Source organism: Alosa sapidissima, chromosome 18 (genome assembly GCF_018492685.1).
Source record: "Alosa sapidissima isolate fAloSap1 chromosome 18, fAloSap1.pri, whole genome shotgun sequence".
In the NCBI taxonomy this organism is placed as follows: domain Eukaryota; kingdom Metazoa; phylum Chordata; class Actinopteri; order Clupeiformes; family Clupeidae; genus Alosa; species Alosa sapidissima.
Genome location: NC_055974.1, coordinates 1955572 through 1983035, shown reverse-complemented (window position 1 = coordinate 1983035; position 27464 = coordinate 1955572). Strand labels below are relative to the sequence as shown.

At 44.3% G+C, this 27464-nt stretch overlaps 4 protein-coding genes across 22 annotated transcripts in view; all 4 read right to left on the bottom strand.

Annotated features, from left to right (window-relative positions):
* Positions 1-3324, bottom strand: part of ehbp1l1a (EH domain binding protein 1-like 1a) — a 64968-nt gene extending 61644 nt beyond the window's left edge. For 3 of the 16 annotated variants that reach the window (XM_042069498.1, XM_042069496.1, XM_042069501.1), the window contains exon 1: positions 2882-3305. In XM_042069498.1, coding sequence (XP_041925432.1) covers positions 2882-2985 — 104 coding nt within the window. In that variant the 5' untranslated portion in view covers positions 2986-3305. Of the gene's footprint in view, positions 1-2881 lie in introns of all 16 variants that reach the window. The other 13 variants (XM_042069500.1, XM_042069505.1, XM_042069502.1 and 10 more) reach the window with 10 other exon arrangements.
* An 8760-nt stretch (positions 3325-12084) lies between these two features.
* kcnk7 (potassium channel, subfamily K, member 7) lies at positions 12085-17854 on the bottom strand. 2 transcript variants are annotated; one of them, XM_042070139.1, is made up of 3 exons: positions 17100-17854; positions 14652-15047; positions 12085-12683 (listed from the first exon to the last, which is right to left on the bottom strand). In XM_042070139.1, exons 1-3 carry the CDS (start codon positions 17434-17436, stop codon positions 12346-12348), a joined length of 1071 nt encoding a protein of 356 aa, XP_041926073.1. In that variant the 5' UTR covers positions 17437-17854; the 3' UTR covers positions 12085-12345. The 2 variants fall into 2 exon arrangements, with proteins under 2 accessions (XP_041926073.1, XP_041926074.1); XM_042070140.1 differs by lacking the exon at positions 17100-17854 and adding an exon at positions 15273-15403.
* A 394-nt stretch (positions 17855-18248) lies between these two features.
* Positions 18249-23917, bottom strand: taf6l (TAF6-like RNA polymerase II, p300/CBP-associated factor (PCAF)-associated factor). Of its 3 annotated transcripts, none has more exons than XM_042070648.1 (12): positions 23819-23917; positions 23215-23389; positions 23010-23096; positions 22716-22866; positions 22563-22619; positions 22288-22382; positions 22115-22189; positions 21283-21503; positions 20657-20789; positions 20271-20399; positions 19511-20043; positions 18249-19085 (listed from the first exon to the last, which is right to left on the bottom strand). In XM_042070648.1, exons 2-12 carry the CDS (start codon positions 23359-23361, stop codon positions 18740-18742), a joined length of 1974 nt encoding a protein of 657 aa, XP_041926582.1. In that variant the 5' UTR covers positions 23362-23389; positions 23819-23917; the 3' UTR covers positions 18249-18739. The 3 variants fall into 3 exon arrangements, with proteins under 3 accessions (XP_041926582.1, XP_041926581.1, XP_041926583.1); XM_042070647.1 differs by having other exon boundaries at positions 23215-23386; positions 23819-23905; XM_042070649.1 differs by having other exon boundaries at positions 23215-23386; positions 23826-23905.
* A 359-nt stretch (positions 23918-24276) lies between these two features.
* cth1 (cysteine three histidine 1) lies at positions 24277-26315 on the bottom strand. The gene is made up of 2 exons (XM_042071086.1): positions 25958-26315; positions 24277-25668 (listed from the first exon to the last, which is right to left on the bottom strand). The coding sequence occupies exons 1-2, from the start codon at positions 25964-25966 to the stop codon at positions 24607-24609; spliced, it is 1071 nt and encodes a 356-aa protein (XP_041927020.1). The 5' UTR covers positions 25967-26315; the 3' UTR covers positions 24277-24606.
* Between the last annotated feature and the right edge of the window lie 1149 nt (positions 26316-27464).

The window sequence follows — 27464 nt, the reverse complement described above, 5'->3', positions numbered from 1 at the left end:
GGCTGGGATTGCTATCGTGTACATTTGTTGTGGTTGCCACCAGTCCAGACATGCCCCCTATTCACTCTTAACTAAGAGGCCTCTGTGTGGTTATAACACATAGTGCACAATGCCAATGCACACATGTGCATGACATTCTGTGAACACTACCACTGCACCACTAAGTAACACAACACACTTGTACACCACTAAAAATGATGCAGATGTTGAGATGTAGAGAAAATGCTGTAGAGAAGAACACATGTATTACACATGCAGAACGATCTCAGAACTCTCAGAACTAGGAACTACAGATACATAATTTACAAACGTCATTTACAGGTCGGTCCCCTATTAAATTGAATGAATCTGAGACACTTTGCACCGTACACTGATTAATCCACAGATTAACCCACTCATGCAACATCTGTGGCTAACATGCCTGCAGTAATAAAAGACATGCAGCCACAGGGCCAAGGAAATGACTAACACATTAAATGGCTCCTAGTGCACTTTCGAGCTATGGCATAACAGACAGAATCTTGTCAATACAAGTGTTCCATGGGATTGCATGCCTCTAATCTTGGCATGTCTAGCAATCTCTAGGCTGTGCGGCAAGAGGGCTTCGAAGTTTCTGTCAAGGCAATGCGTTTCAGCACATTTAGACTCGGACTCTGCATAGCCTAACAGGCTCCTGTAGGAACCTCCGGAGATGGGTGTGTAGGCTGGGGAGAGGTGGGTGTGTAGGCTGGGGAGAGATGGGTGTGTAGGCTGGGGAGAAGTGGGTGGTGCTGCTGTTGAGGCTCTGAGAGATGGGACTGGGGGGGGGGGTAAGCATGTGTCCCTGCAGCTAACGTGAATAATCTTAATGGAATTGGAGGCTACTCCCACCATACTGTGTCTGCCAGAGGACACAGGGAGTTCAGCTCACAGCCAGAGACAGAGGGTTGGAGGACAACGTGTAGTGGTGTTTATAGTTGACTACACACTGTGTTAAGGGGGGAAGAGCAGCACAACATATGAGACTGCATACATGGTGCTCTGGCAGAGTTGTAGTGTGCAGGAAGCATGCTGTTAGCAGAGAGTATGGATTAACAAGTGGCCCTTTGTGTATGTGACAGAGAGGTTTTGTGTGGGTGTGACTCTCTATATGTTTGACATGTGTTGGAGTGTGTTGGAGTGTGTGTGTGTGTGTGTGTGTGTGTGTGTGTGTGTGTGTGTTTTAGTGTGTCCATGTACCCATGCATCTATGCATATACATAAACAAGTTAATGCTCAATAGCTGCAACTCTCAGTGAGATTATTTTTTTATGTATGACTGACTGCATGGCTGCGCCATGCGGTATCGGATTTTTAAAAAAGGCATTCAGAACATTTGATGATGGTGGAGGTTATTGTAATGTTTATAACAATACCAGTGTTGACGAGTGTACATATTGTGAATGTGGATAATACAGTGTGATTATTGAATGTTAAAATTGCAATAGGTGAATAAACTCTTTTGAGAGGTGAATAAACTCTAATAAGAGGTGGATAAAATCTATTTCTGAAATTTCAGAGGTGGATAAACTGTTTTCTTGTGTTTAGCCTCCACTACATCCCTGTGTTTATGTGTGAATGCGTGTGTGTGTGTGTGTGTGTGTGTGTGTGTGTTGCATGTGTGTGTGTTACATGTGTGTGTTGTGCGTGTGTGTGTGTGTTGCATGTGTGTGTGTTGCGTGTGTGTGGAGCAGCTGCACTAGTGCTATGCTGCCTATGCGTGCATGTGCAGAGGCATGCGTGTGCATCCACGTGTCTGGGCATCTCAGTAGCACATTAGTCCACTTGACTGCATCCCCTCCCTGTGAATCAGCAGCGGCTGCCATACGCCCCACACCCCTCCTGTTCCTCAGCAATCACATAAGAATGGAACAGATCAGATCCTAGGCAGACATGGCTGTGGCATTCCCCAGCCAAACAGCCACTGCCCTGGCCACACCGAATCTCTGCCCTGCATCCAGTCATCAGGGCTTACTCTGGATCTCTTACGGTTAATAAATGCTGGGTTGATGGGTGGTTGATCTGGCCAGACGTCAGTGTGCAAGCAAAACAAGAGATCGCAATGAGACTATGAGACAAAATGAAACGTATCAGTGCTAAGGAACACCAAAGCCAAAGGTGGTCACAACATGATATTATGTGCCTATGATAAAGGGGAAGGCGCAGCTGCTACAAAATGACATGACATTTAGACATGACTCCGATATCAGCAAAATAGTTTAGGTGTCAAGAATGTCTACAAAAGTTCATAGACATCAACAGGAGATCTCCAGAATATCATATTACATTTTAACTATCAGAGTGAGGGAACAAATAAAAGTAGCTACGTTCCGTCAGTGAAGCGCAAGAACACACGTCAGTGATTCGAACAAACGGCTTCGTAGGCTATAGACTACTATTATTCTATACCTGCTGACACTTGACGTAGGCCCTATCCGACAATTTGGTAACTCTAATGCTAATGTAGTTGATGATGTCTGATTCGATACCATGCCACTTCCGTGTGACGATGACCAGAGCATCGTGAAAGCATGATGTAGCAAGTGTAGGGTGCTTGTGTTGGATAGTGAGACAACTTTCAATAGATAGGCTAGTATAAATGACAATGATGAAGCTAGGATTCTATCTACATAATTTGTTACCGGGGTGGTTGCTTTCCCATAGAACTGGCAACCACCATTCAAAAGCGTAGTCTACACAATAAGCTACTCACAGCACTCGTATTCAAAACATGTAGGCTACTCAATTGGAAAACGTCATCCAAATAATGTCATTGTGACAAGAGAAAAAACATTGTTTACAATATGGTCTTAATACATTTCAAAGTTCTGTCAAGACACGCAGGTTCTCAGACATCACCCACCATTTATTCGTGCATTCTACCACCAGTTCCTGGTAAGTCGCAGCAAACTGAAACTTCGAAGCCCTCTTGCCGACGCGCTGAAGTCTCTTCCATACCGAAGTCATGACTGCCGCCGATTTAGCCTTGTTTTTCACGGAGACCCAGTGGAAGACATGGGCGAAGTCAGTTTAGCCTTGAACAGTGCCTTGGTGTCCTCCTTCCAGAACTAAGATTCCACTGGCAACAGCGGCGCTACAGTTCGCAGCGCGCAGTTCACTCACATGTACCGAATGTCAAGCAGTGCAGTAGGCTACAAAACACGCACGCTGCAGCATCTGAGGAGGCGTTCACATCCAACTTCTCTCCGCACACTCACAGTGTAGGGCTGTAGCCTATCTCTAGATACTGTAGGCTATTTCATATTTTACCATTGTAACATCACACATTTAATTTTATGGCACTGCATGAACATGAAAAGAATAGACTTATTTTAGGCTACAGCGTAAAAATAGACCAAACAAACCTGGTCTAACTTCAGCCTAAAGAAAAAGCGCCTAAGCATATTGTAATGTCATAGTGATTATGAACAGAGGAAGATATCGCATATAGTGCCTTCATAGGCTACTTATGCTTATTTATCATGAGTTATTGCTTGGGGAAACCATTTGTCATCATGAGGCTTAAAGCGTTGAACGATTTGTTAAAGGAATATGCCCGCCAGGATGGCATGTTGATGACAAACTGCACACAACCTGCGTCAATTGGGTATTTAGAGTTAGTAGAAAGAGTATTTATTATTTTGCTTTATTGCTTTCAAAAAATAAGTCCTGTCCGACAGTCTGAACGGAGAGCACATTATTTCTCCTGCATGCGCAATGCTGTGTATTTATACTCTGTCAGGTGGGCCGTCTATAGACACCGACAGCTGGGTAGAAGAAACCAAACTAACATTTAGTCCTATTGGCAGCCAATGTTTTTGACTCCGACAGTCACAGTTGTAATGTGATAAAGATACACTAGTCCATTTATCCTGTATAATTCTGGTCCCAAAAATATTTGTGCATAGCTCTTTCAGTAGCCTAGTTTTGTCAAAGCCTTGGCACACCAGTAACATCTAGAGAGGGATCTTGAGGCTCTTCTCTGTGAGCTTCCACACTACCCTTGCACTACCATTCTGCCAGTATCAGCTTGTTAGCCCTCTGTGGAAAACCAACAAACAAGAACAAATACTGAGTGGGGTCAAGAAACTCACTGGAGAGTCCAGATATATTTTTGGCATCATTATTTCCCACAAGGAAACCACAGAGATGGATCATTGCAGAGGCTAACAAAATGACGGTTAACATCCGCTATTAATCCAAATCATTGTATTTCATCTGGAGATATGTTTCTCAGGAAATAGAATAAGCATAAAACACAGTGTTGAACACTTATCACACTTATCAAAGTTAATGTTACAGTGCTGATAATATTTGCAGTGTTAAGTTTATTGTGCTGAAGATTGCTTTGAATGACTGAACATCAGAATAGTTTTGAGGAGAGAGTAATCTCCAAAGCACATCTGATAGAATAATGAAATGACGTGTTAATTAATGTTATAATAACTTTGTGGTTAGGACCATGTTAGTTGTTCTTAATCATATCACCGATGTATGTGAGAGAAGTCAGAGACAATGATGCAGACAAATAGAGAGAGGGAGAGAGAGAGTCAGAGAGAGAGGGAGAGAGAGAGAGAGAATGGGACCCCAAGTATGTGACCTCACCACTGTATCCCTGGAGAGCAAGGGCAGCTGGGAGATCATCTGGAGGGTCCATTTCCCCGCTCTCAATGGTCCACTTCCTGTGAGTTAGACGTTGCTGGACTTCCTGTTTTCCAGCTGCAGGGAAGCAGATCTCTGCCCCAGTGCCACCTGGGAAGGCAGACCGTGCCAGGGTGGAGGTGATATTTCAACAGCTGGCACCAAGAGGCCACCAGGCCTCGCCTACTGAAATATCATGACTTTTTTACAGCATGAAGTGAATGAGGACTTCCACATGGAGGGAGAAAAACATTGAACTAAACATTGCCAGATGACAGGCTGATGTAAAACTCTTTCATCCGCTGTTCTAACAATCATAACAAATGTATGGTTGAATATAGAATATGATGTTCACAGCTGGGAAGAAATGAAATGGGAACAATCTCAACAGAAACGGGCACAAGCTCAGCAAGAGGGTAGAAATATATTTATTTAATATTAGCTCATGATTAATTTGAACATTTGCGTCATTGAAAGTTTGGATTGTCATCAGTCTCATGATAAAAGAAAGGTGAGCAAAATATCCTCTTCGGGCCAATGAGCCTTTGTGATCTCAACATGGTTTATAGTTTCCTTATTATTTCATGGACTTTTCGCATTTTGTCCATTTTGAAACCAATTGGTAAGAAGATCTATAAAGGAAGTGGTACTTCCCCAAGATAAACATTCAACCCTCACTATCTTTTAAGGTAAATGATTACGCTTTCAAGTTCATTTGAATTATTAAGTTTTGCATTTTTTTTTTTGCCAAAGACTCAAGAGTGATGGTGGTAAGGAAAGCCTCTGATTGCCTTGAAATGTGTCTCTTTTCATAGCAGTGGAAAAACACATTGTGGCGACATAACGGGCGATAAGTGGCATGCTTCAAGTGACCTTGATAAATTTAGACATGAAGCGCCACACACCTGTCAACTGTCTGTCAGACTGGCAGTGTGGCTGCATCACAGATACACACACACAGGAAAAAGTTAACAAGGTTACTGAAAAGCTTAGCGCTCATAATGTACACTCACGCTCATAATGTACACTCAATGCATTTTCACCATAATGAATTGTGCCCAAGGTATGTATACAGCTCTATGCAAACTGTCATAGGCCATGTGAGCAAGTTACACTGGTCATGTAGCCTATTTTGCAGACCCTGAAGTATCTTGGTCACGCTTGCTCAATACTGAATACTAGAAAGTAACACCACAAACATCTAAAGCAAGTGTGGAAGGCAATATGACACCTGTCCCATAATGCATTGCACAGGGTCATGTGAGCTGGAGGGGGAAACTCCCGGGTGCCAGGAAAATGAGAGAGAGAGCACCTTTGACGCGGCGGAGAGCTTCCTCGTGATTCCACAGCTGCTGATGGGAAGGCCATGGTCATTTAGGTGACCCAAATTACCTGAGTGTTTATTTGTTATTACAAAAGAAACAAAAACACCACCATGACTCCACTGAACAAGCTCTATCTGACTGAGTTCTCTACAACAATACTTTTGTAGATTATTGTATTGTAATGGGTCATAAAGTCCAGAACAATGTATGTGTATTCAAACCTTTATTTATACTCGTAGGGCATTGAGGTTTCCCTCATTTACAATGACGATGACGGGTATCTGGTCCCTGTTTGTCACCATGGTAGTTTTATTTAGACCTGTGTACAGCCATCACTCATACAGATCCCTTGAGGTGGAGCGTGGGCCGAGTCACAGGCCAGACAGAGCCGCGAGGCTTTAGGATAAGCCTGAGAGAGACAGGTGACCGCCAGCGCGCTTCATCCCTGTTTCAACACCTGAAAAGCCTGTGTGTCCTAAAACTGACCATGGGGTACCTCAAGGGGGCATCTGAAGAAGGGCTGAACTGCTTGTGGTCTGAGTAGTGAGTCCACAGTGATTGCACAACGCAGTGAGGGAGCTTAGCTTATCTTCCTGTCTGAAAGGAACATTGTGAAGTTGAACAATTGAGCTGTTCCCTTGTGATGGGGTTTGATAAGGATCGGGATGAATATTTGGACTCAGTGTGGGAATGTCCCATTTTGATGATGATGAGAAGCTTGCACACAAACCACGTAATAGTTTACTCATGTCCAGTACACAATATCGAGTGCTTGTAGCATTAAAGCAAACATTTTCTGTCATTGTCATGTCAGCAAAAATATCAAGGGTCAAGTCCCTTGACCTAAAAAAAAACTGAAATGAGAATGATGAGAATTTCCAGCTCTCTTAAGAGAATTGCCAACTCTCATATGAATAACAATTGTAATTTAGTCTTGTTGATTTAGTCAATTCAAAGGAGACTGTAACTAAAAGGGTCAGTTAGTTAATACACCATCACTCTGTACTATTGCTTAGCAAAATGAGCTTTAGTATGTTTAAATGCTACCCCTTTCCTTATTCAGAATGCCATAAGGTTGCCATGGCACCTTCTGTTGTATAAGAGAGCCAATGAATTGTCCATTCATTCATCACACTTGTGCATTCAGGAGCCGTGTCCAACACCTCTGAAAGAAAATCACAGTGCAGCTAAGCGGGCCTCCACCCATAAGCCCAACAAAAGGCACAGAGCAGACGGACCAGGCCCAGACCTCTGCATGACCTAAGTGTCCGGATGACCTAATAAGAGCAGCTGAAACGGGGTGTTTATGTTTGCCCTGCTGGGTGACAGGCAGGACGCCTGGGCATTCAGCACTGGGCACAAGGACTGAGTCATCATGCCGGGTATAACACGGCACTCAGGCAAAGAGACCAGAGACACCAGAGAAAGCCACATTGTCACCGTAGAGGAAACACTATGATGCACAAAACATGGGCAGACAGACACATACACACAACCAAACATGCTTTATATGAACACCATGAAGAACTATTTATTTACAGTTGTAAAATATGTATTTTATATTTGACCCAATCCCAGCAGAAAAACTGTACTGTGTGTTTGACGCATATTCCCAACCATGAGTTTATGATGTTCCAACTATTGTCCAGATAGAGTGGCTCTGTGTCTGGAGAGTATAGACTGCCCCCTACTGGTTTAACTCACTAAGTGCTGTAAGTAGATGTATTTGGCCACTATGAAACTGTAGCTAATTGGGCCAGCAACATATCACTTAAGTTGATTTTTGGTCTTGTCCATGAGAACTTGGACTTGGAGCAACATAGATCAGTTCAGTTAAATTCTTATGAAATCTCAAATCAAATCAGTTTACCAAATTAACACAGGACAACTATCTTTAAAGAGATATTCCACCATTTGGGGAATTACGCTCATTTTCCACCTCCCCTCGAGTTAAACAATTAATTTGTACCTTTCTCCAGTTTGTCCAGCCGTTCTCTGAGTCTGACGATACCACTTTTAACTCCAGCCTAGCATAGATCATTGAATCGGATTAGACCATTAGTATCTCGCTAGCTAGCATCAAGCTTACAGTGTTTTCTGAATGCTTAAACACAACCGTGGTTCTTATAGCACAATTTCTAAAACTATTAATACTTATAGCAAAACCACTCACTGAGTTTGCAAAACTAAAAGCACAAACACTGCTTTGCACTCAGTTTGCAATTTGGTAACACACACTTTGCACAACTGTAGGTACAATCCACTGCACAGCACTCTTTTTGCGGAACTGTAAACACAACTCGCTGCTTTACACTCAATTTCCAAATGATCAACACACTCCTAGCAAATCTATACACATGTATGCTTATTATTTACACTATTTTGCCAACTCTCTGGCACACTTTCTGATGTGAAAACTGTTTTAGATAATTAGTTTACTTTGCAATCAGCCTAAGCACTATAAATAAGCCACAGGTAATGTACAATGGGTACAATGGAGGGAGCAGGAAGAGTGAGAAGAGTAAGAATTAGAGGAGGCCGAAGAATAGGATGTGGAGGTGAAGAAGTAGGAGGAAGAAGAGGAGGAAGAGGACGCGGAGGTGAAGAAGCGAGTGGGAGAGGATGACAAGGACAAGGAGGTGAAGTTAGAGGAAGAGGACAAGGAGGAGCAAGAAGAGGACGAGGAGGGGGAAGAGGAAGGGCAAGAAGTAAGAAATAGCCCTTTTACAGGCAAAAAAAAATCAGTCTACATGTGGGGATATTGACCAGGCATCATGTCATGTCATCATCTAGGAAAAAAGCTCACATCACTCATTGGAAAAACTTGTTAACAGACTATATATCATTAGAAAATCTATCAACTACAAACTTAATCAATACTCAGGATACAACCTCTCCTTGGTACCCCTTTATCACCTACTTACAGTCCTGACCCTCTTTGCCTGAGTTCCATCTCCACACGATCATAACACACTTCATCAACAGATACACATATCATCGAACACTAGGCAGGGGAGGGTAGCTGGAACTATTATTGTTGTTATTATTATTATTATTATTATTATTATTATTATTATTATTATTAGTAATATAAATAGCACCCCCTTCTTTCCCTCCCCCTTTTATTTACATTCTCTGATAACTTTACTAATTTCACTCTTTCTCTCTGCCTCTCCCATCGTTATTCTGACGGGGCCCCATTGGATGGCTTGGGAGACTCGGTCCTGGCGGGTCGCTGTGTGGTTTTGGCATTGGTTGGGTCCTGTGGGTTATCTATTGGCCCTGGGCCCCCGGTGTGCACCCTCCTCATACGCTCATGCACATGCCTTGTCCTGGAAGCACACAGCACGCTTTACTCTCTTTTAATCGCACTACATGTTAGGTGACATACATAAACAAAAACCACAAAACAGGCTAGGGTAAGAGTGGAGTGCAGGTAGATGCCTCATCAGGTGTCTATCTGCATGCCTCACTTATTTTAATGCACACATTGAGGAGGCATACATCTTACACAGGGTAAGTGTGGTGTGCATGGGGAAATCCTGACAGATATTCACCATGCATGCCCACTTCTTTTAATGCTACACTCTAGATAGACCCCTCAACCTAGCCATTCACATACTGTACATATTTAGGTCAAGAGTGGCGTGTTGGGTGAAGGTCTGGGGGCGAGGTGTGGTTGGTCGTGGTAGTGGGGGATGTGTGCATATGCTGGGGGCCTGTGGCGATGGGTGGCACGCAGGTCCTCCCCTCTGTCAGCTCGTCACAGTATAACTGCAGGGGCTGGGTGGAACTGTGGCCATTAATGGGTCAGGCAATCAGTTATTCCTATTATTATACTTATCATAAATAGAATAATTACAACTCCTCTCCTCTGAAACCCTCCCTCTCTATGTTCCAGCTTCTCTCCTCCTGGCCTTAAGCCAGCCTTATACATATGCGCACACACACACACACACATACATCCTCACATACTCACTACCCCTCACCCCCCATCCCCACCCCCATCCCAACACCACCTCATTCACACTCTTAGAGCTACCATCCGCACCCCCCCCCCATCCCCCCTTCTTTTCATTCCGGTCATCAATTTCATCCCTGATAATCATATCTGTAATCATCCTGGACGCAAATCATCCTTAGCCTTTCTGTTATTAATGTTATGTTGTGTTATGTTTGTGGAAGCCAAGTCAATGTGATGTCTTGTTAAGTTACAGTATGTGTTTATGTAATGTATGTCTGTTTGTCGTATGTAGTGTTCATGTGCATGTCGTAGTGTTGCATTTTCTGTAATGTCAATGATGTTTGCAAATAAAAAAAAAAAAAAAAAAAAAAACAATCATGTCAGGCCTGGAAACGGCATTCCAGAAGATATTTTCCCCGGTGCCTTGGACTAGAGGACCCATGTGATGTAGATGAAATTTACGAAAAGACGACACGATGTAGACCGTGAAATTGCTATTTTGTATTTTGACTTGGAAAAACACACTTGTGTTTGTTGTGATGCGTGTAAATAAACACCAATACTTGAAGTTTGGATCCCTGTATGTTTACAGAACTATGACAAAAGTCACGTTACTCTCATGCCCCTCCCCCACTACCACCGAGCATCCTCTCATCGAGTTCATGCTCGTCATTGCGCTTCAGACTGTGATTGACAGTCAGAGCTCACACAGCCCTGCTCTGATTGGACCAGAAGAACCGGGAGCTGTGGATTTTTGCAAAACAAATAACAGTCTCTAGGTGGAGGTAGAAGTGCAGGGTTTTACAACAACATAAACCGGCTGATTTATGTTGTTGTCGGAGCATAGTGTGGGTTTCAGTGAATATGATCAAAAAAATCTTGCCAACTGCAGCTTTAAAAGTGACTAAGATTCCAGTAATTTTCCTATTGAAAATTTGTCTCATCTGAAGTTAGAAAGTGTAATAAGACTAATGGAAAATTAAACGTGGTGATTAGGCTGATTTGACATGGAACTATACTCTCATTCCGGCGCAATAATCTGCTGCAGCTCAAACTTGTTACTGGAAGTTACAGCCTACGGGGACTATTTTCTTAATGATAGGTTCCCTTTGTATGTTGTAAGTAATTGCATCATAATGGATTGTTTGGATCTAGCTTAATTACACACCCTGTACGATACCCAGAATGCCCTTGTTTGACACCAGGTGCTTTAACACTGGGCTTGCTAGTATCCACTTAAGGAACCTTGACAAAGGCTGACAGGCCAAAATGTTAGGATAAATAAAAGTAAAAAGAGATAGAGTGTGCGGTGACCAAGTTTTTCATAGGTGCTGCGTGACATTGTGCTGCTGGTACATTCGCAACGTTCCTTGATTATTATGCCGGAATGAGAGTATAATTCCATTTAATGATCTAGGCTGGAGCTAAAAGTGGTATTGCCAGACTCAGAGAACGGCTGGATGAACTGGAGAAAGGTAAAAATCAATTGTTTAACTCAAGGGGAGGTGGAAAATGAGTGTAATTCCCCAAATGGTGGAATATCTCTAACTCAGTCTTCTCACACAGAAACTCTAGTGATATCAGAGACAGCTGATAATGAATACTGGATCAATTCTGTTCTACATTTCACCACCACCTAAAATGAAAATATACAGTAGTGAGCTTGTCATAGCATAGGAGAAAAGAATGGTGATTTGAAGACATAGCAAGACTGCATATAACAATGCTATTTAGACATAAGTATAAGTATAAGTATAAGTATATACTCTTTTGATCCCTAGAGGGAAATTTAGTCTCTGCATTTATCCCAATCCGTGAAACACACAGCACACAGTGAACACACAGTGAGGTGAAGCACACACTAATCCCGGTGCAGTGAGCTGCCTGCATCAACAGCGGCGCTCAGGGAGCAGTGAGGGGTTAGGTCCCTTGCTCATGGGCACTTCAGCCGTGCCTACTGGTCGGGGTTCGAACCAGCAACCCTCCGGTTACAGGTCCGAAGTGCTAACCAGTAGGCCACAGCTGCCCCCTAAGGACATGCTCTCCTGCTTGGTATTGTAAACATTTTTCCCAATCATCTTATGTTTTTAGTCACACTGTTTATAATGTAGGGGTATGCAAACCTTACAACCATCATGATCATCCACAGAGGGTTTAATCAAGCCTGAGTACACCAGGCCCAACTAATCAATGATCCGAAGACCATTGTGCTGATTAAATTAATGAAGCATAACTTCGTTCATTCAGACAGAAATGATTTCAGATTGTCAACACAACTCATGACAACACATACAAGATGTCAACACAACTCATGACAACACATACAAGATGACAAAAACCAGGTCATGTAAACAATACCAGCATGAAACTCAGTCAGTGCAATATGACACCACGGTGTCATTGCTTTGGGTCTTCAGGTGGGGTATCTGCAGGCTGGTCAGGGGGCAACTCTTCCTGCCCCTTCTCTGGTGAGGGCTGAGGAGGAGACAGGGGCAGGGGCACCTCTGGCGGGCAGGGGGAGATGGTGGAGATGGGCAGGGCATACTCGGGTCCCTCCTCGGGTGAGTTTGGGTATGTGTGGTCCCAACCCAGCACCATCTCGTCCAGGTCCACGCCCTTGAGCTCGGTGGTGCTGCTTGGCCGGCTGAAGAGTCGGATTAGCGCCTGCACCTGAGGGAGAACCCAGAAGGTCTCGAGGACGACCAGGAGAACCACCAGACCCACAACCAGGTAGCCTGGACAAGAAGGACAACAGGAAGGTCAGAAGAAAGTACTCCCCATCTAAACACTGCCATTTTCACACTCATGATTCTCTTGCAAATAAATCTTAATGCCATGTTTTTTTCCAGGATAAAACTATCAAGCAAACCCACTGATAACCAAATCGGTAGCTATTTGATCATTACAAATCTGCACATAACTAGTGTTCTTCCTCCCTTCCACTATTAATTTGCACAAATTATTCGACTGGATAACGACAGCCTATTATCTAACAGTTTGCCTGTGTAATGGGTTTTGGTTTATATTTGCACCTGCCATTTGGACTGGAAAATGTTTTATCCAGATGTGAAGATTCATTTAATACAGCCGGGTATTAAGTTCAGCCTATTAAAAGCTGTCTCCCGTGTGAATAATTTCAGCATGTTCACTTCACAAATCAAATCAGTGAGCTTGTCATTACATTTAGATTTTTACATTTATTTTTGTAGTATGTTTATCCACAGCACCTTGTAGTACAGTACACTTACACATCATCAGTCCTGCATATCAGGCTCATGGCCTTGGGTGCATTCACATTAGTCTATTTCTAAATCAGTTAAGCACGCCCACACGCCATTTCTAGCAGTGGATTCCTCTGGACATTTCCCAACAACACGGAGACTTTCTCTAGACCTGCATGCATTCTGCAGAGCCACAGATGAAGACTGTTTAACATGTGATTAGAAGAAGCAAAGGAGATTGAGCCCAGGCAGACCTAATTGTGGCCACCCCTTCTCCCATTAGCCAGCCATGAGAAGAAGAAAAGTGCTGTTTACTAAAGTGTCTGCTCTCCATCTCAACTTTAATGCTTTAACCCTAAACCCCATTTAAGATTCATTCATATGTACCGTATGTATGTATGTATGTATGTGTGTGTGTGTGTGTAAATGATTTGCTGTTGTGAATACTTGTGATAAGCAACAACAACCTCTAGTAGAACATGCTTACGTAGTTATGGATTGTGAAAAGGCTCACCCAGTAAAGCAAAGATGGGTGTCTGTCAGGACACAGAGAAAATAACAGTCCTCTAATGTTCTAAAGTTGGGGGAACTTTCTTGGCTTCTCCAGTCACAATGGTGAGGATCTGGATCAGTTCTCAATGTGAAGCAAGCGCCTCAGCATTTCCATACAAGCTTTCACACAGCAACTCCAACACAGCAGGAACTGTGATTTTGCAACAAAGCCTTGTACACTCCCAAGAGCTGAGTCACACACTCGCATACTGTACAAGACTCTCACAGGACACACACAATCACAGAGTGGTTCCCGTGAGAGTCTCACAGCCCAGTTGAACCTGTCAACAACGTCCATTATGCTGAAAGTTGTTTCATCTTTGAAACGGAGCAAATTTCAAGAGAGGAAGTCACTGTTTAATGACCTTGAGGGGAATCAAGCTGCAAAATGCAAGTCCCTCTGCGAGCAGCATTTAAGCATAGCCATATTATTATACACACCTGATAAAATTATTACCTATTTAGAGGAATCAGAGATTGATTCATCAAGATAAAGGATTGCCTCTGAAATACAACTCCAATCCTTAGGAAACAATGGGCAAAACTCTGACAAAGCATATTCTTTATTACTTGTATGTGACGCAATCATGCGGACCTGGTGTCAGGTATCACAGCAAGGCAATAGACCTACACAAGAACTACATTTACATGTATTAATTTAGCAGACACTGTTTTTATCCAAAGCGACATTATATGTCAATTATATTAAAAGGGCCATTGTCCTCAAAGCGATTCGGGGAATATATTAAGTGCCTTTCCCAAGGGTACAACACTGGAAGCCAGGAATTGAACCCACAACTTTTCAGGCTACTGCATGCTAGCCCAGCTCCTTAACCACTACACTACCACTGTACCAAGAACACCATTTCTCGAGGTAACGTAGACAGATCATAATAGGTGCGTTTGGCAGGTAGCTGCAGGTCTACTCACAGGAGGTGGCCAACTCCAGGCCTTGTCGTGTTGCCTTGCTGTGCGTCCGCCCCGGCAGGTAGTCCCCGAGGCCGATGGTGCTCAGCGAGATGAAGCAGAAGTAGAGCGCCTCGAGGAAGTTCCAGTCGCGCTCCAGCAGCGACAGCACCACGGCTGGGAGCAGGAAGAACACTACGCCGGTGGCGCCGGCCAGAATGCAGGCATAGATCAGCGCAGCGCGGCTCTTGGAGAGACCCCAGCGGGTCTGGAGGTAGAGGACGGGCCGGCCAGTAACCCAGGGGAGCAGGGCATGGGTGAGGCAGGAGAGGAGGAGCAGGGTGACGGGGATCCCCAGCATGCAGTAGAGGATGCAGAAGAGGCGTCCTTCGTCCGATAGGGGCATGGTGGTGCCATAACCTTGGGGCCAGAAGTGCACAGGTGATCAACCCCAAATGTTAATACCGATCCTTGCCTATTTTTAGTGGGTATACTGAGATGGTGATGTTCATCACATAGACTACACTGGTTAGGGGACTTCAAAGCTGGATCCTCAGGGAGGAACACCAACCCCACACAAACTCTCTCAGTGCAGTGCAGTGTGTTCACAATATCTCTCTCTCTCTCACACACACACACACACACCAATGTTGTTGGAAATATCACTTCTGATCATCTTTTTTCCAAACACAGACACAATCTCAAACACCCCCATGGCACCTCCGCTCCGCACACAACCAGACACAGACAGGAGGACTGAGGCAGAGCAAACCTGATTTAGCATCATGAACATTCTGACACTGATTTTAGTCAGGTGTTCTTAAAGTGAGAACAGAGATGATAGGTTTGCAGTGAGGGTGGGGACAGGACGATAGGACTAATGACTCCAATGAAGGTGCATGAGCTACATCAAGAACCTCTTGGTGTTATTTCTTTTAAGGTCCATAACTGGCAACTGAATTTAGGAACAGCTTGAGGCACTTGACCAAAGGGTTGATTTAGTCTAAGGAGACTATGCCAGTGTTTAAGAGTTGATAACAGTCTACTGAAACTGTGCCAATGTGTTTGCTTCAACAAAGGAACAGGATGTAGGCCGACACACCCTGTGAGATAAAATAATAATTCCATTCCATTGAATCTTTCATGCGCTATATGGTTAGAAAACACAATTACAAATTGATTAACAATAAAAACTAGAAAATGTAATTCCAGGGAATTACGAGTGCATGAAAATGCAAAAATGGCTGCTGAATGAAATATTGTTGAATATTGTCTAAAATATAATCTAAGTAAAAAGATGGAGGTCACATAGAGAAAAAAGCTGGCGGGGAGCCATAATTGATGACAGCTTACAGTTGGAATGGCCGAACAGTTAAATAGTTAAATAGTTTAAATAGTTAAATTATTTTATAGCAAATTATTGTATTGAGGACTTATTTTGAAGTTGAAGTTGTGGGCAGAGGAAACAGTTGACGGGAGTCAAAGTTGATGACAACTGACTGTTGCTAGAGTAGTTATGGTGGTTGCTATGCTGGTTGCTAAGTTAAATGTTGGTTGCTAGGTTTTAACTGTGAATGTGGTTGCTAGGCTGTTGCTAGGGTACTTGAAGTCGTTTCTAGGTTGTTGCTAGGGTGTCCATGGTAGCTACTATCAGAAATAAAGGAGTTACTACAGTGGTTTGCTAGTATAATCATGTTGGTTGCTATGGAAACTGACATAGCTGCTTAATTTCAATGGTTGCTAAATTGGTTGCTAGGTAGGTGGTGGTTTAATATAGTAGGCTAGAGGCATAGTTGATGATAACTGACAGTTGGAATAGTTGAAAAGTTAAATAGTTGGATAGTTTAAATGGTCAAATGATTTAATAGGGAATTATTGTAGTGGAGACTTTTATTTTGAAACAGTTGTGGGCAGAGGAAGCAGTTAAACAGGATCTGTAGTCTTAATAGAGCCAGATTGTATGCTTACAGATAAAACTGACTTGACTTGACTTAAAGCCTGAGACAGGCAGTTGCTGGAGGTGGCCGGAACACTTGGCATAGGATTCTAAGTGCCCTACTGTGATGTCATAATCGCCAATGTTAAGTCTATGGGGACATTTTTAGTAGTTTTTAATTAATTAGTTCAAAAAGTATAAATGTTACAAAGTTGAAAAATAGCTGAAGTCACCTAAGACCTACACAACACAGTTTGAACGAAGTTTCTACGTCAAACGGTTGAAGCTGAATTAAACGCACAAATACGTAGAAGAAAAATAATAAGAAGAAATCGGATATTAGAGTGCATTTTCATGCCCTCTAATAAAAGATTGTTTACTGACGAAAAACACAAACAAACGATTGATACAAGTCTATTATTGATGTTTCCACAAAGTAGCAAGTGAATTTCTAGAGATCTGACATTGGCCTCTTTAGAATAAAAGAAAAATAGGCTACTTCATCAAGCTAGTGTCTGTTTTCTTGTGTGTTTCACCTGTGGTTGTAAGAACGGTACTGACGAAGAAAAGCGATGATGTAAAGTCAAAGTTGTAATGGTCGCTGTCTGCTTCCAGCACTGCGACTCCGCTTTTCCCGACGGTGAGCACCTCTTGTAGCAGTGTGTCCAGTCGTTTCTCTTGAAGACAGCGGTTTTCTGAGAGAAACCTCGTTCGAAGGTGCTGCACTTCGGTCACCAAATAGTTCTCGCCAGACTGCTCAAGTGCCATAAAAACAAGTCCGCCAAATAGTAAAAAGAGAAGGTATCCAAACAACAGAAACGGGAACGCGTTTTCTCGTACAAATCTTACAGTTGAGTCCCAACAGCGGGCCATACTTCAAGTCACTTGTTGGCTGTGGAGGGCAGATGAAAGACTGGGCATCTATCTTCCGCCTAAAGTAACCAAACACCCAGTAGCGCATGCAGCATTCATCAACCTTTAAAATTTAATTAATGTAGCCTAGGCCTACCATGTTGTCAGCCCATGCGTTGTTGAAATAAGCGCAGCTAACGCACAACGTTTCTTTAACAAGTCTACGAGTTTCTCGAAGTGTTATAAACGTCGCAATCGCATTTTAGATTCTTGTCTTTTCTAATCCAACATGACCGTAGGGAGACCAAGAACCTGGAAAAAGCTCTAGCTAAGGTCAGAGCTTAGGTGCAAGTGCACAAACGCACAGGACGAACCATAATTGACTTTGCCTGTTAAAGAAAACTATGCCGTCACCTGTCAGTGAATCAATCAAGACACACTACGAAACGTAATGTACTCAAGTTTACCTTAAATTACCCCTGAAAACATGCCAAAAACACTGTGTCAGGAGTTCCCTTTATTTGTTGTGATTAAGGGAGTAAATAAGCATATCTTAATTTTAAGGTGTTAATTCAGGGATTCCTTGATTAAGGAGGTAAATTAAGGGGAAATTGATAAAGTAAGGGGTAAATTCAGGCTTTTCTCCTTAATTGATGCACAGGCATGAAATTGAGGGGTTTTGTAGTGACAAGTGCTTTATTTTAGCTTCATCTATTATTTAAAGAAACAAACACACACACAAAAATCTAAGCTGCATCTATTATATCTGAAAGAAACAAACACAAAAAAACCTAAACTTTGACAACATTGGCAACAATTAATACATCCATTCATTGACATAAATCATACTTTATTTTTTACAATATATCCTGGACATCAGCATTGATACATAATATGGTATAAATGTTTATTTCAGGATTAGCAAAACTAAATGTGCAAAGACACCAGTTGCTCAGGTCCTTTACAAACCTGTGCACTTCATCCACTCTATTATGGAGATTTGGTCCATTGCAGAACAGATGTCTGGGTTACTATATCCGGTATTGCATCAAAATTCCTCTATGGAGGAACATAGCATTATGCTTTGTGTGTTGCTTTAGTGTGAGGGTCGGGATGGAGGTTCTAACGCCTAATGCACAACTCCACCCATCTGGGTTCAGCATGAAGTTTATGCGTCAGCCTGACTAACTGTGACTGAGAAAACCCAGAATCCGGTACACTAATGCTGCCAAGGTCTGCATCTACCAGTTCTGACTGGCCCCCTTGCCATCAGGAGCTTTCCAGGGCTTCTGGGTACCCAGAATTCTCCTCTTCCAGGTGGCCCTTAAAGAGGCAGGTGCAGAGAGTAGTGGGAATATGTCCAGCGGCGCACGGGTTTGCTGACGCGGCCAATGACGGGCAGTTTGTGGGCGTAGGCGCGTGGTGGCAGAGTGGACATTCCCGCTGGGGGGTTGAAGCTTGTCTGGAAGCGTCGGCCTTGGCAACGGCGGCCCATCTGGCGTCCACCAATGAGAAAGGAGAAGGAGGGGGCTCCAGCCTGAGGCGTGGGGAAGCGGGCTTTGGGGAAGATGTCGCGAGACGGCCCTGCAGAGCGCTGACCGGGGCGTGAGGAAGACGAGCGGGATCGCTGGACTGAGGAAGAGGAGGATGACGAAGATCGGGCAAGAGACCTGAGAGGCGAGAAAGAGTACAACAGAGAGAGAGACAGATGAAGAGACATGAGACGAGGAGAAAGGAGTAAACAACTAACTGAACAACTTTAAATGCAGTGTGGAGTAAACAACTAACTGAAACACTTTAAATGCAGTGTGGAGTAAACAACTCAATTGAGAAGACATTTACAATTTGTTTTTGACGACAAGTTATGAGTGTGTGTGGGGTAATATTGGGGTTTACTTGTTTGTGATGTGAGAATGTGTATTGTGTGGTGAAAATGGTGGGGTGTAACGTTTGAGAAAACACATCTGTTTGGATATAGGTTTATAACATAGAGATTTCAAATACATGTGTGTGTGTGTGTGTCTATGTAGCACATGTATGCATTCTTGTATGGTGTATCTATATTACATGACTATGCCTACATATCCCCCCTTACCTTCCTGGGGCAGTTGCGGCCAGACTGGGTGGTGCAGGCTCCGTCCGAGGGCTTCCGTCCTGCCGTGGGCTGATGCTGAGATTGGCCGTCAGCTGGGGCATCTTCCGCGCCGTGTCCATCCCTGCGCTGCCACCTGCTCCCCCGCCGGCCCCGGCGCCACCCCCAGGCTCCTTCCGCCCGTCCGGTCCGCTCTGGCTCGCAGCCGCACTGGCCGACGAGCCGGACCCCAGCTCCGGGCCTGTGCTGAACCGCACGGCCAGGCTGTCCCCGAAGAACGAGTAGAGCTCGCTGTACATGGCTGGCAGGGGCACAGGCGTCCAGTCCTCCCACGGCCAGCCGGCGCCACCCGCCTGCAGATGGCTGGCGATGCCCAGGCCGGCTTCGGCCAGTGGCTCTGGTGGAGGGCTGAGGCCCGGTGAGCTCTCTCTGAAGCCCAGCAACCCGCCACTCATGCCCTGCTGGCTCCCTGCCTCTCCCTCTGCAGGCTGGGACAGGCTCAGCGCCTTCATCTTCAGCAAGCGCTCTACTGCCACCTACAGGATAATCACAAAATTGCCTTTGATGTAGCACATTTAACATGTCTGCAGACACAGCACAACAATCTTCCAAGCATCCAGTAATGCCAATTACTTCCCTATTTACACTACAATTAGCTATCAAGGACTATTAAGAAGCATTAAGCACAAAAACCTTTACCATTAGCATCAGAGTTTTACCAAAGAGTAGATCCCAGGGAGGAGCAGTCAACCCTTTAACTTACCAGGATGGCTCCATAGACCTTGTGTCCATCAGCCTTGACTTGTGCGTTTGAGACGGAGTAATCGTCCAGGACTGCTTGCAGGTTGGCCCAGTAGGCCGGCAGGTGCGGATACAGCACCCTCTCAACAGCCTATGGGAGACAATAACACACAACAACACAATAACATGATTCTGAGCCACTGATGCACAAGCATTCTCAAACAAAGTTGAAACAAATTGTCTTTACTTTATTGTCACACAGAACCATGGCATGTTTTAGTAGTTTGGAAAAACAAACATTTCTAAATTTAGCAAAAGCAATTCTAAGATTTTGTAAAAAAAAAAAAAAAAAAGCCCAGTGATACAAGAGAAAAAAGGAGAGGAGAAGCATGCTGGTGAGAGACGTACTTTCCAGCCCAGGGCATGCAGGCCCACTACGGCCCCGTAATGGGAGCAGAGGGGTCGCACCGGGTCAGACAGAACCTTCTGCAGAGACAGCAGGATCTGGTGGTACAGTCCGCTCACCAGGTCCCCGTGGGTCCTGCGAGAGAGCACACACACACACACACACACACCCCCGCACACGCACACACACACGCGCGCACACACACACGCGCGCGCACACACACACACACACATCACCACGGTATGGCGTGACTACCACACAACTATACCATCACATTAATTACAAACTAGTATTTGATACTAACAGCAAAGTCGTAATCATTAGTGACGGTAATCACATTTGCATTTATTCATTTGGTAAAAAATGTTTTTGAGCAACAAGATGGCCAAAATCACCTAAACTACAAAACCACCATCAGTGCCAAAATCACTTATCTGCATGTATAGTAGTATACACTGACTGCATACAATAGTATGTCTAGACAGATGTAAAAGGTAAAAGGTAAAGATATCTGATATTTAGCAGATGATTTTATGCTGAGCATCACTGACTCATGCATGGACAAAAACTGATTGTCAGGCGGTGGTGCTTCCACTGGTCCATAATGTGATGCCTGTGAGGCCCTCACCAGAATATGTGGCTGAGCAGCAGGGCAGCATAGTCGCGCAGGGTCCAGTGGTCGTTGAGCGGGTTAATGGAGGCAGCCAGGGGCTCCAGGATGCAGTACATGACGCTGGACACCAGGCTGCGCACGTACGAGCCCAGGTACAGGTAAGGGTTCTGCACCAGGCTGCGCACCATGTGGAGCAGCCGGTTCAGCTGCTCCAGGTCATGGCTCACCGACTTCACCTGAAGACAAGGGTTGGAAGACGAGGAACACACTGACGAAGGCCATCAGGCCGAAACGTTTGTCAATTAACCCCTGTGCTAAAATGGATTAAAAGCAAGAAAAGATTTTTGGAGTGCGACCATTTGTTATCTTCTTGGAAGACGAGGAAGACAAACAGGAAGAAAGATAGGTGCCGATACCTCTGTGACAGCTAGTTCTTGCTAAAACCACATTAAATAGCAATAGAAGAGAAAACACAAAGTGGCACTGCTGCATGAAGGTCCCTCTATTTTTACCTGGCCTCTTTTTTTTTGTATGCTGTAATATTGGTGTGTTATTATTAAGCGCCTTGCATTGCTACACTGCACGAAAGTCATTTGATGCTTACAGGAATTAATCTACCTTTTCACTCATAACATGACGGAGACTAAATAAATGGCTTTAGTTTAAATCTGAAACTAACCAGTCTGACCAGTGTCATGACAGAAGTGAAAAGCAAATCTCCAGTGTTAAGGAAACCAAAATCGAAACAATGTCAATGTTTTCGAATAAAAAGGCAGATTACTTTCACTACACAAGTAATGTCTCTTCATGGTCATAGTTTGAAACAGACTGTGAGCACCACACATACCCCACTGATGACATACACAAAGTATGGCAAAAGAGCAGCAATCTTGGAGTTGGATTGCAGATCCAGCAGCGCCACCTAAATACAGAGTGCATGTCAAATCACGCAAGGTAAAGGAAAGAAAAAACCCACCATCTGATTGTCTACAGTCTGGACAGTAAAAGGGGGCACTGTACCTTCATAAGGTGTGGGTCTTCACCAAGTATAGCACGAGTGATCTGGTGGTAATACTTCAGAAGGTCTTCGGACAATGACTGGACAGCACTGGGCACTGTGAGTACAATAACAGATGGGTCTCTGGGAATTACATTCGTTGGTGGCTTGGCTACTTTATGACATGTGTACAACAGGGATTTGGAAGGTGCTGAAAACCACCGAAAACCAGGCTGACTGGCTCAGGACTACTTTGTTGAGTACAGTAAGAAAGGGGTCCCTTTTTGATTTCCCTTACCTGTCCCTTCCTTTCCATGTTCCAGGTTGCCCTTTCCATCCAGGTAGGACACATGCACTATCAAGTGGACAAACAGAGGCAGAAATAAAATAATTCACCTGCATTAAAAAATATTCTGACAAGTATCAATGGCTAAGGGGCGTGGGCTCATACCTCGCACCATGGTCTCTGCACAGCCCTTTGGTATATTAGTGGCAAGGGCCAACTCCACCAGGTTGACGTCTCGATCCTCAACAAAAAAGAGCTCCCCCTCTTTGGCTGGACGGAAAGGCATAGGCTCTTGAGATCCATAGCCACATACAGCCTGGTGGGGGAATGGGGAGGTAAACGGGGGCAAAGACACACACAAAAAAAAACGGTCAATGCTGTTTGGATACAGAAGGAAATAGCCTACTAAGAGATACAGCAGTGAACTTGTCGATGTTAATTTGAAGTTCCTAGACTCACGTCTACATTGCTCCATCGGAGAGCTCTGTTGAAGTCCTCCACTGTGAGTTTCCGTCTCTTGGCGTGCCGCATAAACTGGGAGCTACTCTGTGTTAATCACAACAGCAACACATGTGAAGGCCAGCTTCAAGACTCAGGCATAAACATCATGTGTGAACATTAAGCAAACCTCCAATGCCACCCCAGTTGATAAAAACGGACTTACTTGTGTGGCCTCCCTGAGTCTGTAACATACATCTTCGGCGAGAAGGGCAGCTACATCGTCGCTGAGCTCAACCCCTGAGCTCTCCGCCATCAGTTTGACTGATTCACGGGATACTTCAGCGAAACGCCTCTCCTCTCTTTCCGTCATCCTCAAACAGCCAAGCCTTACACACCTACTACCAACACGTCCAGTATTTAGCAATCATGAAAGTTTAGTTGCAACTTCAAAACAAACTAGGCACCAAACAAATTTCTTCTTTGCCGCGATTGGCTCAAGTTCGACTCATAAATGGATTCTCTGGAGACTAGCGTTAGCTAAACTACCTCTGTTAAATGAGTTAACATGTGTACATTGTGGTGCTACAAAGATTTTCTGTATAATATTATTGACCAACGTTAACTCTGGTAGCACCAACTAGATAAGCAGGGCAACCGGGGCGTATACATGTGAATATATGGGAATATCTGCCAGCCAGCTAACAAAGCATGTTAACATAAGCTAACGTTAGGGCAACACAGCGCACCAACTACGTCACTTGTGGATAACTTTGCAGCTTTGGTAATTTAATTCAAAGAGGCTTATCAAAGGCATGTATTCAACTTACCACTTACAATGTACTCGCCAATATTAAGTTCCACACACACACAAATGGACGGGAGCACTTGATGCTATGACTTCCACATTTCGGCCAGGGACGTATGCCCAATAACAATGCTGGTGATTGGTCAAATGGATTTTGAGTCATAGTGCTCCGTTCGTGATTGGATGGAAGAGCCAGCTAACAAATCCGTCTGCAGTTGTTTTGAACGGGTGAAGTTGTTTAATTCTGGGCTAACAAATAACACACTATTCTAGCGGTTAAGACTGCAAACAGGCACCTTCTGGCTGCGAGTTAAACAAGGAAACTAATAGGCTATTGACTAACCCAGAGCTTCTCTATACGCTCTGGGATAACCTCCAAAGGGTGCAGGTATGCTTAACTGTCCGAAACTGGAGTGAACTCCATTTGATTTTAAGTGTTCGTCCACATCTTGCTATATATAGAAAATAGATAAGCAAATGTTTTTTTATTAAAGATTTTTTATTATGCTCAGAAGTTAGAGGGTAAAAAAAAATAAGTTATGTCACTTTAAATAAAATCCATAAACAATAAGACAGTACGTGAGCAAATTTACAGAGTTAAAAGGACACTTCAATGTACATGATTAGTAAAAAGGCGAGCAAAAGCACTCCGGTACAATGTAAGAACTTAGGAGTTCTAAGTGATTAAAAACGAACTCCTTAAAACTTTAAATATATAAAAATTTGAGAGTTCCCAGTCTCAAACATACACACCCCATAAGACCACTGCCGAGAAACACTTAAAAACGAAGGCCTTTCCAACTCATTAGACTAGAGGCCTAGCGGCTTATCCAGTGCCTCCATGGCCTGGCTGGTCTCCAACTGCTGGAGACGAAAGGCCAGGGGCAGCAGCAGGTCGTTCAGGTGCTGACTGGAGAATGTGAAGGCGTTGTGGACTAAAGGCTCGCAGGAGAGCGGTGGGGTGATGGGGAAGCCGTCGTCTGGGTAGATTGGAGATGCCAGGGCAGATGGTGGCGAAGAGGAAGACCACGACGTGGGAGACGAAGAGCGCATATCCGAGGCTGGGGACACCGCTCTCGTCGGGAGCTGGGTCAATGACGTGGGGAAGGAGGGCCAGGTGGGTTGACTGGAGGATGGAGAAGGTGCAGAGAAGGAATCCAAGCTTGAGCCTTGCAATGCTTTTGGTAGGCCGTGCTGGAAGCGGCAGCGGGTGCCGTACAGACAGAAGCCGAATGCGCTGAAGGTGCGACAGAGGGTGCCTCTAGGTTTCCATTCTGAGCGGGCAGGTACGTGGGGGACGGCGGTGGCAGATGAGGCAGTCGGCGGGGGGCAGATCTTCTCCTCCTCGCTGTCCGTTGAGGCCTCCGAGGCGCCGGCGTCTACGTGCAGGAAGTGGCAATGGGTGCCGAAGGGACAGACGCCAAAGGCTCGGTAGTTGCGGCAAGGCACCGTGCGGACATGGCCGGGCCTGCGTTGATGGCGAGAAGGTGGCCTCTGCTCCTGCAGACTGTGAACGAAGAGGCAACGAGTGCCATACACGCAGTAGCCGGCCGTGTGGAAAGTGCGACAAAGCTCCGTCTTGTACTTGGGGTGGCGAGAGGGGACGTGCAGGTCATGTAGGCCATGGGCGAACTGGCAACGCTCTGCGTATTTGCATGCGCCCGTCTCGGCATAGCGGCTGCATAGCTCCGTCTTGTAGCGTGTTGAATACAGGAGTGGTGTGAGTTGAGGTGCAGAGGTCTGCACTAGGGGGAGCAAGGCCTCGGCAAGTGACAAGCCCTGGCTCGTTGGCGCCTCTCCGTCGCAGAGCAGGTTGTGCACGGCCGCCTCATCTTCTTGGGAAGCGAACAGCATCAGGTCGTTGTGGCTGGTCTGTAAAATAGAGTAGACCGGTGTATCAAAATGTACGGCAACAGTGTAGTCGATGATATAGGTCGATTGTTATATGGGGTCACCCTTGGCGTGTTTGGGCTAATTTTATAGCGTAATTGAGCCTATGCCATCGTTAAATAACCAAACGGGACAACTAGAGCAAACTAGTTGCACGTTTGGCTTACAATCAAGACAAGAATGCCAGATGGCCAAAATGGTTACCATATACGTCTACGAATGTAGGCTAGCCTACAAGGCTGTGACAATTAAGAAATGGTTAACAACTTACCTCAAACATAGTCCCTTTTGTGAAATTGATAGGTCAAGACAGGCAAAAGGGAATGGCAGGGAACGGTGAAACTCAGATGCTACGCAAGCCTCTTAATAAATAATCACGATAATAAATAGGCCAAGGTACACAAAGACATGCAGAAACGGCAGACTCCAACTCTGTTTGCATCCAACCAGCTCAGACCTTGCTGTCTTTATCGCTCTGTCATTGTCATTCCCGCGTGTCCTTTAAATCTTTATCAGCTGTGATGGTAAACATCAGAGGAGGGTTCAAATTCGCCAATGGAATTTCATTGAGGCGTAGCGTTCGAGGCCGGCCGACCAATGAGCTTGCACCTTTATAATCGATTTGGTCGTTTTCCGCTGTTCATCAAATGTGCCAATTCGGCGGTGGGCCAATAAACATTTGTCTATTAGCTAACGTTACTTCAAATGAATTTCCTCTTTGGTAGACAAACACCTGTCCCATGTCAGTTCACACCTTCGACTGGAACGCGTTGCGGCCACTAATCTGCTAATTAAACGCTGTCTGTTCCGCCCCAATTCAACCAGTCTGCCAATAACTGCATAGCGACCAACATTAGTTTGAATTTCTTTGTTGTCTTAAACAGAAATGCAGAATTTTCAACTGTTTTAAGACAGCTGTCCAGCTTAATGTATTAATGTGATAAAGATGCCTATACGCATATTTCCACATGGTCATCTTATTTCTAAAGTTGCCATACAGGAGTCTATTCCTACTCATAAACGGCCTGCTGAAATAAATAAAAAACTGTTCATTTGGAGCAGCCTATAACCTACTTTGGGCCAAGCAGTAGGCCTAAACCATGACACTTTAAAATACGTCTCGTTATCTTCAATTGGATACCTTCCAGTTCCTCATACCCACTTGAGTGATCCTCTACGTTTTAATACTCTTGTATTCCATTCCCACACACATACGACACAATAGGGCACATGTACGACCACAAAGAAAAAAAAACTTTATTTCTTTTATCAAGATACATTAAAAGGATACAGAGACACTGGAATAAAAATAAAATAATAAAAAAAAAACACAAGAAAATTTTAATTGAAGCAAGATTTATCTCTCCAACATACAAAAAATTCTACCCCTTATTATGCCCTAGATACCCCCCACCCCATCCCGAAACCCAGATACACCCCCCACCCCTTTACTCAACTACCCTTCCCTACCTGCCCTCAGAAGGAACCATGTTCACATGTACAGATTTTTTTTTTAATTCTGCTTTAACTTCTCCACAACAAAGAGAAAATACAAGCTAGAGCTTTTATATAAAAACTGTGGAGAGTTCAATGTTGCTCATTTGTTTTTCTTCTTCTTTCTTTATGGATAAGTGATTGCTGTGCATGGGGTGCTAAATTTGATTCTTTTCTTATATGAAATGTTACAAAAACTCCACATAAATTTGGAGGAATTTGGGCACAACTAGGGTACAATGTTTTATCTTTGCAGAGGGGAAACTTCTCTAAGGATTTTAAGA